At 53.3% G+C, this 13017-nt stretch overlaps 1 protein-coding gene across 2 annotated transcripts in view; it reads left to right on the top strand.

Moving 5' to 3' along the window:
- Window positions 1–5815: 5815 nt before the first annotated feature.
- The window catches only part of LOC116940317 (retinal dehydrogenase 2), a 72354-nt gene continuing 65152 nt past the window's right edge, over window positions 5816–13017 (top strand). Inside the window, exon 1 of one of the 2 annotated variants that reach the window (XM_032949973.2) lies at window positions 5816–6441. In XM_032949973.2, the coding sequence (XP_032805864.1) occupies window positions 6319–6441 (123 nt within the window). In that variant the 5' untranslated portion in view covers window positions 5816–6318. Of the gene's footprint in view, window positions 6442–8072; window positions 8498–13017 lie in introns of those variants that run through there. The other variant, XM_076067335.1, reaches the window with a different exon arrangement.

The following is a 13017-nucleotide window of genomic DNA, read 5'->3' on the forward strand; positions in this document are numbered from 1 at the left end:
TCGGCTTGGGCGGAACCGTAAGCCACCTCCAATAACCTGCGGTGGTCACCTCAATTCGAGCTCTACACTGGCTGATGATCTGCTTAGCTTCCGAGATTGGACGAGATCGCGCTCATTCCGGGTGATTTTGTGGACTCTACGGCTCTGTTAATAATGACAAACACTGCCTTATTAGTTTAACACGTAGTAGGCTTTCGCGACCAATATCATCCATAATACAGATTTTTTTTTTTGGGTTAGATCGCGTAAACTTTTCAAATGTGTCTTAAAACCTGCAACCATCCGACACAGCCAAATAGTAAGGTTTGTCACGTAAACAGAACATGCCAATTCGTTGCTAGTATAGCACACTGGTGTGTTTGGAGAGCCAAGCCACAACATTTAGTACAGCACACCGGTGTGTTTGGAGAGCCAAGCCACAACATTTAGAATCTGATTACGACGTTTCGTCAGTAATTACAACTAGCTTCATCAGGCGACAACCAGATTTGTGGAGATGTTCTCCTGTTTCGCTCTTCTTGGGCGAAGTTACAGTAGCCTGGAAAGTCACACTGGGTCGGAAGACACATTTTTTTCAGGAGGGTACTGTATGTATGTTGGACTGCTTTCGCACCGTACGTAGCCAACCGAGCTAATCGAAGCTGCCACATTGATGATGTGGCCAATTCCATTCACGAGAGGCTTGGCTCCGCGTGGGGAGGAGAAAAACCGGGGAACCCGGAGACAACCCAGCACCGCAAAGTACTACGAGGGGGGTAACGCTCAAAGCTCCACACAGATGGGTCTCACGAATCCATTGCTGTGCCGCCATCTCACGGCCACATTGCAGCACCAAGCCCACGTACAAACACGTGGTCTTTACCAGGGAGTCTCTCGTCAAAATACTGACCGGGTTCGAACCTGACCAGCTGCTGAGCTTACGAGATCGAACGCGAGCGGCCGCTCTCTGTCCGGGCGAATTGTTGACTCCGCATCTTTGGCGGGGGCCGTTTTCCGCGACAAGGAACGCGAATTATGTTCGGAGGGTGACTGATAGCAGCACGAAGAAACTGGAATATTTTTTTTTTTTAAATCGCGCCAACAATTTAAGCGGGCAGATGTTCCGTGCGTGCGGTTAACAACGAGGGCCAACAGAAGCGGAGCACGTGGATTGAAGGGAGAGAGAGCAACAAAACTCAAGTTCGAGACATCGTCTCAATGGCTAACACAACTAAGCGGGATTGGAGAGGACGCCTTGCTAAGAGGGGACGAGAATGTGTGCGAGAGAGAGAGAGAACGTCGACCGCGGAGATGGAGCGATGAGAGTGAGCTCTTGTGCAGGCGCTAGATGGAGTGTCGTGATTTGCAAGACGCTGTATGTTACGAGACTCAATTAATCTAGCAGTGGAGACATCATGGCTGCTGCTGCTGTTGTGGTGTCCCTGATCAAGATGCTGCTGCTGCAAATGAGCACACAAGTCGATTTCAATAAACGTGGTCAACACACGTTTAGCACCTCAACTCCTGCCACCTACGATCGACCGCCCCCACTACCCCCCCCCCCACCACCTCCCTCCCTCGCCCCCCAGACCCCCTGCGCTGCTGGGGGGGTGTGTGGAGTGCTGTGGACCAAGCTACAGGTGACGAGGCCACGTTGTCAGTGAGGTTCGCCTTCACGCCCTCCCGACAACACTTTGACTGATTTCCCTTGTTCACGAGGCGGCGCGAGTAGAAGAAGCCCATTGAAATTCAAGGTCTTTAATTTGCAAGGGAGGTCTGGGAATGTAGAGCCCACGTAGGGACACGGGCTGATTAAAGAAGGCACAAAAAAGCACGCGCTGGGCGCTGAAGTGGAGGAGCATTTTTGGTAGTTAAATCATAATTTTATAAAATTCGACATCAGGTCCGTATGTTCACACGTATGCCGTATATGGAATATCGTTAAGACTAAACGACCCACTGGCCTATCGGTTTGATTTGAATCAATGCTAATTTATTTATTTAAGCGTGCAACTGATGAGCCCGTGCAGGACAAACCCGCTTCCAGAGTTTGCGTGAAGGGGATCTAAGAAGTCGTTCCGTGAAGTGGGCACCCATCAGAGAGCGTCCTCAGACACGGACACAAGGTGGTGCAATGCTTTCTGCGAGAGTTACAAACAGAAATGGAGTGTGGTGCGGGCTGGCGAGTGGGGGGGGGCAAGACAACAGGAGTAGAGACGTAGACATTGAGTCGCCCGGGGTAAAGTGCCCCCCCCCCCCGCCACCCGCTCCGCTCCTCCCAGCTTCTGCGGCGCCGGCACCGCCCCACCACTTCCACGACTATCTTCGCTTCCAACAATTCGGACCGGCTACCCATTCGAGCGCCCCCCCCCCACTACCCCTAACCACCCCCCCTCCCCCTACGTCTCCCACCCCGACCCCTTGCTACTGGCACCCCTTTTGTCGTGTTCCTCGGTGTAATCGCACGCATACAAGAATACGTGCGGCAGTACATCAGGCTCATTGCTGCTGTATCTTCACGAGCACAGAGGCGAGCAGACGGGGCGGCGGAGGGAAGGCAAAGCGGAGCCAGCGGCGGTTGCAATGGCCCCGACTACAGAGGCGGATTTACTTTATTGGATTATCCGGGACGCGCGCCACGACCCTAATGAGTCAAAATTTAAGCGACCTCCTGCGTCAAGCCAGGAGCCTCGGAGCGGGACACGTGGGGGGGGGGGGGGGGAGGTGAAGCGGGAAAGGAGCGGGCGAGACGGGGATTGTTTTATTCTCCAGAAAATGTGAGCTGGGGATGGCAGCGGCATGGGGGGGGGGGGGCGGTACAGGAGGAGAGGAGGGCACCCAAACCATGCCATGCATGGTTTGGGTGTTTGTTGAGTCGCAATATTCGCGCAACATCCATGCGCCCCGCTAGCAGATGCCTTGGTGTCTCGTACAAATAACGACTGCCCTTTCAATCGATCCACCGCTGGATGAAAGCATCCCCGCAACGGACACGGTGTGTGGTGGAGGGCGCTGTGTGACTATACTTCACCACGCGGGTCTAAGCGGGTTGCTTGGTCTAGTTCAAATGCTCGGCACCGCGTCGGTTATCAACTCGTTCCTGATGTTAGTCATGGTTGCCGGATCCCCCTAGGTCAGGGGGTCGGCATCCGGCGTCTCCCGAGTCGCGTGCGGCTCTTTAACGACTGCTTCGTGACATAATTGCATTAAGGACCCACCGTCTCGTATTCACATCGCATTGTGGCTCTTGAAATATTGAGGGTTCATTTTTTTGTTACCACCGAATTGGAAGAAGAAAATAGCTCTTTTTGTTATTTGGTTGCCGATCGCCTGTCCTAGGTCAATGCGCGAACCGTTGATTCACCCAGGAACGTCTCACCCGGTCTCAAGATTCGTTGGTGGCGGAGTGACAGCAGCCACATGAGACGTAGCACGCCGTAAAGCACGCCCGACGTGGAGATGGAGCGACGGAATCGGCGCATGTGAAGGAGGTGACAACGGGATTGTTCGATCGTGACGGCTTGGGAAGGACATCATCCAGCAGTGGATTTATCATGCCTGATGATGATGATGATGAAACCCTGGATACTGTATACGAGTAGCAACAGAGCGACTGTCTCAGCGAAGCGCACTCTAGGCTTTTTAAGATTCCCGGTGAATTGTGTGGCCTTACAGATGAATTGTTGGCCTTACAGATGAATTGTGTGGCCTTACAGATGAATTGTGTGGCCTTACAGATGAATTGTGTGGCCTTACAGATGAATTGTGTGGCCATACAGATGAATTGTGTGGCCTTACATATGAATTGTGTGGCCTTACAGATGAAATGTGTGGCCTTACAGATGAATTGTGTGGCCTTACATATTAATTGTGTGGCCTTACAGATGAATTGTGTGGCCTTACAGATGAATTGTGTGGCCTTACAGATGAAATGTGTGGCCTTACAGATGAAATGTGTGGCCTTACAGATGCATTGTGTGGCCTTACAGATAAATTTCCGGGCAGACGTTCGCCTGTTTCAGCATGCTCAGGGTGTAGGGCGTTGGTGATGTTGAGAGTCAGTTTATTGGTTATTGGCGGTGATTGTGATGGTGGTCGTGGTAGTAGGTATTTGTATTGGTAGTAGGCGGTGAGTTTGGTGGTGGTGGTGATAGTAGTTATCGTGGTAATGGTTGCTGTTGTAATACGTGGTGTGCTGAGGGTTGGTGTCGTAGTAGGTGATTGTGTTGATGGTGGGTGTGAGTTAGCTGATAGTGGTTCGAATCGTGTTCGGTGGTCGACTGGCGGCGGTGGTGGTAGTGAGTGTTGTGGTAGGGTTGGTGCTGCTGTTGATGATAGCGATGTGTTTGGTTGTGGTGGTGAGCGTCGTGGTGGCGGTTGTTGTCGATGACGACGCTCGCTCGGTATGAGTTGCGAGTCGACAGTGGCGACAGTCGTCGTCGCCGCGGTTGGCGATTGCAAAGATGGAACGGGGGGTGGGTGTGCGTGTGGGTGGGTGGATGTGCGTGTGGGTGGATGGGACGGGTGTGCGTGTGGGTGTGCGTGTGTGCGGGTGGGTGCGCGTGTGGGTGTGTGCGTGTGGGTGGGTGGGTGGGTGGATTTGCGTGTGGGTGTGGGTGGGTGTGCATGTGGGTGGGTGCGCGTGTGGGTGTGTGCGTGTGGGTGGGTGGGTTTGCGTGTGGGTGTGCGTGTGAGTGGGTGGGTGTGCGTGTGGGTGTGCGTATGTGCGTATGGGTGGGTGGGTGTGCGTGTGGGTGGGTGTGCATGTGGGTGGGTGTGCGTGTGGGTGTGTGGGTGGGTGGGTGGGTTTGCGTGTGGGTGTGCATGTGTGCGTGTGGGTGGGTGTGCGTGTGGGTGGGTGTGCGTGTGGGTGTGTGCGTGTGGGTGGGTGGGTTTGCGTGTGGGTGTGCGTGTGTGCGTGTGGGTGGGTGGGTGTGCGTGTGTGCGGGTGGTTGCGCGTATGGGTGTGTACGTGTGGGTGGGTTTGCGTGTGCGTGTGGGTGGGTGTGCGTGTGGGTGTGCGTGTGTGCGTGTGGGTGGGTGGGTGTGCGTGTGGGTGTGTGGGTGTGCGTGTGGGTGGGTGTGCGTGTGTGCGATGTGGGTAGGTGTGCGTGTGGGTGTGCGTGTGGGGTGGGTAGGTGGGTGACAACGGGGGGCTCGTGGCAAGAATCGTTGGGTGGTGGTGGGGGGCGTAGCAGTTGGGAGGTAGAGGGTGGGGGGGGGGTAGAGGGTGGGGGGTAGAGGGTGGGGGGTAGATGGTAGAGGGTGGGGGGTTGAGGGTAGGGGATAGAAGGTGGGGGTAGAGGGTGGGGGGTAGAGGGTGGGGGGGCCGTAGCAGTTGGGGGGGGTAGATGGTGGGCGGTAGAGCTTGGGGGGGTAGAGCTTGGGGGGGTAGAGGGTGGGGGGTAGGGGGTGGGGGGTAGAGGGTGGGGGGTAGAGGGTGGGGGGTAGAGGGTGGGGGGTAGAGGGTGGGGGATAGAGGGTGGGGGGTAGAGGGTGGGGGGTAGAGGGTGGGGGGTAGAGGGTGGGGGGTACATGGTGGGGGGTAGAGCATGGGGGGTAGAGGGTGGGGGGGTAGAGGGTTGGGGGATAGAGGGTGGGGGGTAGAGGGTGGGGGGGGTAGATGGTGGGGGATAGAGGGTGGGGGGTAGAGGGTGGGGGGTAGAGGGTGGGGAGTAGAGGGTGGGGGGTAGATGGTGGGGGATAGAGGGTGGGGGATAGAGGGTGGGGGGTAGATGGTGGGGGGTAGAAGGTGGGGGGGTAGAGGATACAAACGGAAGCGCCCGTCCAATCACGCGCTCCGACGGGGACGGGGTACACCACTGCGCGCTCTATAAGAGATCGCGCGCGCGCTCCCTCGCCCCGACACAAGGCACCACCCGAGTGAGACATCCTTCTCGAGAGACAACGCAGAGGGACAGAGACGACGGGCAGAGAGACACGGTGTCAGCTGTTACCACCCACCTCCCCGACCCCTCCACACACACGTGCACAAATCTACACATAATCAGAGTCTCCCTTATTGCATAACCACACGGGGAAAATAATCGCGTATACACGTCCATTGCATTCATTTCACGGTGCATTGTACCGCTGTGGTCAGTGTGTGAACGTATAGACAAGTATTATACATTCAGACAATCAACAACAGCAAGAATACCACCACCACCAACAGCAGCATCACCAACATTGACAGCAGCACAATCAGCAACGCTCTCAGCATCAGCAGCAAAAGCAGGCGCAGGCTGTAGCCCGGGTGAGGAGGCGAACTCGGCGACAGAGAGGGACGAACAGCAGCGGCAGCAGCAGCAGCAGGAGGAGGAGGAAGAGAAGGAGGCGATGTCTGGAGGCGCGGAGGTGCCGGGCGGGGACGCGGCGCAGGCGGGGCTGGCGGGGCTCCTCGCCTCGCTTCCCGGGGTCCCACCGAGTCCCGTGCGGGACCTGCGCGCGCGGTACACCAAGGTGCGTGAGAGTGCGTGAGACATACAGCAGGGTGAGTGAGTGAGTGAGCCATTCAGCAGGGTGCGTGAGCGAGTGCGTGAGTAAGTGAGCGAGTGAGTGAGCCATACCGCAAAATGCGTGAGCGAGTGCGTGAGTAAGTGCGTGAGTGAGCCATACCGCAAGGTGCGTGAGCGAGCGAGTGAGTGAATGAGTGAGTGAATGAGTGAGTGAGCCATTCAGCATGGTGCGTGAGCGAGTGAGTGAGTGAATGAGTGAGTGAGCCATTCAGCATGGTGCGTGAGAGAGTGAGTGAGTGAATGAGTGAGTGAATGAGTGAGTGAGCCATTCAGCAGGGTGCGTGAGCGAGCGAGTGAATGAGTGAGTGAATGAGTGAGTGAGCCATTCAGCATGGTGCGTGAGCGAGTGAGTGAGTGAATGAGTGAGTGAGCCATTCAGCATGGTGCGTGAGTGAGTGAGTGAGTGAATGAGTGAGTGAATGAGTGAGTGAATGAGTGAGTGAGCCATTTAGCAGGGTGCGTGAGTGAGTGAGCCATACAGAAATGTGCGTGAGTGAGTGAGTGAGAGAGCGAGTGAGCGAGTGAGTGAATGAGTGAGTGAGTCATTCAGCAGGGTGCGTGAGTGAGTGAGCCATTCAGCAGGGTGCGTGAGTGAGTGAGTGAGCCATACAGAAATGTGCGATGAGTGAGTGAGTGAGCCATTCAGCAGGGTGCGTGAGCGAGTGAGTGAGTGAGCGAGTGAGTGAGTGAATGAGTGAGTGAATGAGTGAGTGAATGAGTGAGTGAGCCATTCAGCATGGTGCGTGAGCGAGTGAGTAAGTGAATGAGTGAGTGAGCCATTCAGCAGGGTGCGTGAGCCATACAGAAATGTGCGTGAGTGAGTGAGCCATTCAGCAGGGTGCGTGAGCGAGTGAGTGAGTGAGCGAGTCAGTGAGTGAGTGAATGAGTGAGTCATTCAGCAGGGTGCGTGAGTGAGTGAGCCATTCAGCAGGGTGCGTGAGTGAGTGAGTGAGCCATACAGAAATGTGCGATGAGTGAGTGAGTGAGCCATTCAGCATGGTGCGTGAGCGAGTGAGTGAGTGAATGATTGAGTGAGCCATTCAGCAGGGTGCGTGAGTGAGTGAGCCATACAGAAATGTGCGTGAGTGAGTGAGCCATTCAGCAGGGTGCGTGAGCGAGTGAGTGAGTGAGCGAGTGAGCGAGTGAGTGAATGAGTGAGTGAGTCATACAGCAGGGTGCGTGAGTGAGTGAGCCATTCAGCAGGGTGCGTGAGCGAGTGAGTGAGTGAGCCATAACGCAAAGAGAGTGAGTGATGCAGCGCCACGCGCGAGTGACAGTGCGCGCAATGGCGTAGCTATTGAGTGCGCAGGCGGTGCAACTGCACATGTGCTGCATGGGCCAGAGGGGCCTAGGCGCGCGGAGCTACGAAGATGAAGGGGGAGATCATTGGATGAAGGGGGGGGGGACATTTCATTCCTGGCAGCAGGGCCCATGCCGATCACGTTACGCCACTGAATGTGCGCGCGAGTGGGTTGAGATGCTGTCGTGAGCGCGTGAGTCAGTGTGGGTGTGTGAGTGTGTGTGAGTGTGTGAGTGTGGGTGTGTGTGAGTGAGTGAGTGTGGGTGTGTGAGTGTGTGAGGGTGTGAGTGTGTGGGTGTGTGAGTGTGTGTGGGTGTGTGTGTGAGTGAGTCAGTGTGGGTGTGTGAGTGAGTGAGTGTGGGTGTGTGGGTGTGTGAGTGAGTGAGTGTGTGAGTGTGGGTGTGTGAGTGAGTGTGGGTGTGTGTGTGAGTGTGGGTGTGTGTGAGTGTGGGTGTGTGAGTGTGAGTGAGTGAGTGTGGGTATGTGAGTGAGCGTGTGAGTGCGGGTGTGTGAGTGTGTGAGTGTGTGTGAGTGTGTGTGAGTGTGGGTGTGTGAGTGTGAGTGAGTGAGTGCGGGTGTGTGAGTGTGTGAGCGATACCGCAATGCAAAGCTAATTGGTGGATTCACACACACACCCCAAAGGCGCGTGCGTGAGAGAGTGCGTGAGAAGGCGTGAGAGAGAGAGAGTCGATGGGCCGAGGTAGGTCAGTGCGTGATCTCTACTGCACTTACACCACTTACACCCAGCCAAACAAATTACGTTGGTGGTGATGCTGCTGCTTTTGCTGCGGTGCGCAAAAACAATTAGCGGAATAAACAAAAACAACGCGACGCATTCGCCAATAGCACCGCGTGCGGCATTAAAACAAATCAGAATCATAGGCGACGTTTCGGGCAACGGCCCCTTCTTCACAGGTGCGTGAGAGATCTTCTTAAGGCCAAGCAGGTCGTGCCCTAAATAATGCGGGTGGTGGATCGTGATCCACCGGGGGGAGGAGGGGAGTGCGTCGGTCTCTCCGCATTGCGTGGATCTCTCTTCGGCTTGGAGCGCGTGGCGTGCGTGAGCGTCCCGCGTGATCACCACGCTTCCATCCAGCGCCGGATGATCCTGGTAGCACAAGTAACTACTACATGTGTAGTAGCTACGCATGCAGTAGTAGCTACGGGCCCCGCACTTTCAAGGGTCCCGCGCTAAACGCTTTCAAGCTGTCAATTCCGGTTCAGTGATTCTGCACTTGCTCTATTACTATAGTACTATACCGCCCTTCAACTTTTAACAACGATTGGGTGTTTAAGGTTAGCGATTTGTCGTATTATCTGGCTGTATAGCAAATAAAAAAAATACAATTGCTTTACTTTGCAAGTAAAAAAATGGTGTTTTAATATTTATGTTTATTTATTTAAGTGCCCCTTTATAACATGTGCTACAGGCCCCGCACTAGCTTCATCCGGCACTGATTCCATGGTAGCGGCCTCGAGGGTAGAAGGCAGTGTGGGTTCTTAATCTTTACCGCAACCTTGCACCCCTTTGGTTCTCAATCGTTTGAAACGAAGTAGAATCTTAAATAAATGCGTCGGGTTTCATGAAACAGTGGCAGTTGTACTGAGCAGTTGCACTGCTTAATTTGTGTTTCCGATTATTTACCAATCTTAAAAAAAAAAATCTGGCCACGTCCCGCACCCCCATGGAGGGGGAACGTCCACCTCCGGGTGAAAAACCACCGGAATCAGGGGTGACGGACTCTCGTGGTGAACGAAACGTTACAGACACCGGCCACAGCAGCGCGACTGTGACCAGGCAACCCACACACACCTTGGGCCGTAAAGCGAACGACTGGGGTCCGCGATCTCCGCACTGGGGGAGTCACGAAAGGACGCACGCTGTCACGCGAAGCCCCGTTGTATATGTCGAGCCGTGTACAACAGCCCCGGCGAGCAGACATCGACGTTGGCACTTAGCGCGTGAACGTACGCGAAGATTAGACGATAATGTGTTATGGTGTTTGCGTGCGAATGTCGACGTGTCAACGTCGTTGTCTTTTAATGGAAATGAGCGGATGTGTTCGCGTTGACCACACGCGCACTGGATTTAGGCTAATTGTCCTTCGCCCACAACCTCCGATTAGCACGGCTGGTTACGTGCGGTGCGAAAGAAGTCCAACATACATACAATTACCCAGCCGTTCGGTCGGGCCTCGAGTGGGAATGATGTGTGTGTGTGTGTGTGAGTTCACTGCCTGTGGGTTCACAGCGCGTGTGCGCGTGTATGTACGAGTTCACTTGTGGGGAGCGGTGGTGCAGCGGTCAGGGCTACACTGCGCTAAGAACCCCGCGACCCGAGTTCGATTCCCGCTCACGGCCAACACCAGTGACGATTATCTGAACCGGTCCCGGGCCTCCCCTAGGTCGACTCAGCCTCAAATCAGTACCTAGTGCGGTGTGTAAACATCGTCACTTGGGGAGGCAAAGGCGGCCGGGCGTGGTGCTGGCCACCCACACCTCCTCGTGTGGCGTGCCGGCCTTCATAGGTGCTCGCTAACAGCACGTGCCCCAAAAATCTGTTAAGGCTATACGGGGAAATATTTGCATTTGAGTTCACGTGTGTGTGTATATGTTAAATGTATACACACCCCAATTTGTACACACGTGAATATATAAGCGAATGAACCTTAATAGGTGCTCGTTAACAAGCTAGATATCTATACCCCGATATTCGAGAATACCATATGGCTAGGTATAGCAATTAATAGTTTAATTTAATGGTGAACGTCATCAGCATCAGTTCGTGCGTGAACATGGCGTGGGTTTCCTTTAGGTCGGCTCAGCCTTAAACACACAACTGAACAACAACAACAACAAAACTGTGTTGCTCCGAGAGATTTGGTCCCACCTAGCATGCAATCTGCTCGCAATTAACACGCACACTCTGGCGGCAGCCACAATTACAAAGAGGAACACTCACAACAACATTACGTTGCACAGGGAAATGTTTATTTGCACGTATGTTGAACTTCTTTCGCACCCTACGTAGGCAACCGCGATAATCGGAGTTGCGAGGGGCTGGACAACAAGCTAAACACACACAAGCAGGGGAAGGACAACAAATTAAACACACACACAAGCAAGCGCGGTGCCGCAGTGTTGCACGATTCGACCCGGCCACATGAGTTCGTTCGAAGCTTGCCAATGGCTCACGTCAGTGGCGGCGAGCGATAGCTTAGCGGGTTGTGCCGCCCCCCCAACCACCACCAAATCCATGCCCCTTCGACCAGCGATGACCAGCGTGGTGAAGTATGGTAACCCCCCCCCACCTCCTCCCCCCTGAATCGGTCTAACGGACATGTCCATCATTAGATTTGCAATGACAAGCTAGGAAACAATGACTGAACTTGCACACGTAAAATTATTGTACGAAAATATTTTGTTCTAAATCGATCTTCCGAAGGTTATTTTGCTTGAATACTCGAAAAGAAACTCGTTGTGTGTGTCTGTGTGTGTTGGGCGTGGTGCTGGCCACCCACCGCCTCGTATGCCGTGCCGGCCTTTATAGGTGCTCGCTAACAGCACTTGCCCCTACAGTCTGTTAAGGCTATACGGGGGATCTGTGTCTTTGTGGTGCCTTGGCGCACCTCTTCTCTCCTGTTCTCGTTGTCAATAATTATTCCGTACGAAGTTGCCGATGATAGTCTGCCTCGTGTCAACGGCACATTCCAGCTTTATTTATTCAGTTTTATTCAGTTTATTTATTTTGGTATAGCCCTGTGAGCCATTCGGCTCTTGAATCGGGTGCAACCACAACAAACAAAAAAACACGGACAAGAATAACATCTTAAAGTGACTATGTGACTGTGCAAACAGAAAATCCATGAAAAAAAACCAGCAAAATATTCCTGAAAAAAGCACCGTACACCAACGCTGTGTGCAAAAAATCCCAGTGGGATACAAGTCAAACAACAACAACCACAAGAAAACTCTGTACTACAACAAAACAAACATGTCCAAACCAAAAAACGTTTTCCAAATCACCAAAAAAATTAAGCCATAATTGCAATGTAACAGTGGTCACAGGGACTATGACCGAATTTTTACAATAAACTACATAAATAACATGTAACACCAATTCCTAGAGCCATAGCTAGCTGCATGAGTTTCTCCACAACAACAAAAACATCAGTAGGAGTATCAAATTTTTCAATGCACCTTTAAGAGCAGCACGCTAAATCAAAATACAGATAATACTTTGCAAAGTCATCCGGAGCGAAACATTTTATTTTATTTTACGCCATGAATAGCAGTGGCAGCTGGGGGTGTACAACTCCTCCAGAGCAGTTTTGAGAGATCTCATTGGTAGCGATTCAAGTTGCAGTTTATTGGCAATAGCATTCTATACTCTGGGGGCATCAATAGCAAAGGCCCTTCCTCCAGTTTTTGTACGGCAATAGGGAATGTGAAGCTGGTAAATGAGCGAAGACCTGAGGTCAAATTTGTTCTTTGAAACAAAGAGGAGATCCAGCAGGTAGTCTGCGGATTTTTTTGTAAGTACATCGTGAGTAAATAAGATCTGGTGCACAAGCCGTCGAACATTAAGAGATATTACACGCGTGCGTGACTCCGCGAGCACTTGCCCCAAAAGTCTGTTCAGGTTATACGGGGGATCTTTGTGACTATGTGAGTGCGTGTGTACGCGACTATGTCCGTGCCTGTATGTTTACGTGCATATATGTATGGGGAGCGGTAGTGTAGGGGTTAGCGTGCTGCGCTATGAACCTGGCGACCCGAGTTCGATTCCTGCTCACGACCACCAACACCGGTGACGATTATCTGAACCGGTCCTAGGCCTCCCTTAGATCGACTCAGCCTGAAATTAGTATCTGCTGCGATGTGTAAACGTTTCCACTCTGGAGACAAAGGCGACCGGGCGTGGTGTTGTGCGCCGTTCCGGCCTTCATAGGTGCTCGCTAACAGCACTTGCCCCAACCGTCCGTTAAAGGCTATATGGGGGATATTTGTTTTTGTGTGTGTGTGTGTTGCGGGTCTGTGCTTGCGTGCGTCTGTTTCGCTTGTGCATTGTATAACTTTAAAAGGCGCGTTGAATGTGCACACAGTGTATTTTTTGCCAACACGTGCATGCGTGGTGTCACTCGTGGAGGACAGGTGTGTGCGTGAGATGTTTACACGTCGGTAACCATTCTCAGGGGCACACACGCACAAAGACAAAGG

The sequence above is a fragment of the Petromyzon marinus genome, chromosome 1 (genome assembly GCF_048934315.1).
Source record: "Petromyzon marinus isolate PM22_M1 ecotype Great Lakes invasive population chromosome 1, UKy_Petmar_22M1.pri1.0, whole genome shotgun sequence".
Taxonomy (NCBI): Eukaryota; Metazoa; Chordata; class Hyperoartia; order Petromyzontiformes; family Petromyzontidae; genus Petromyzon; species Petromyzon marinus.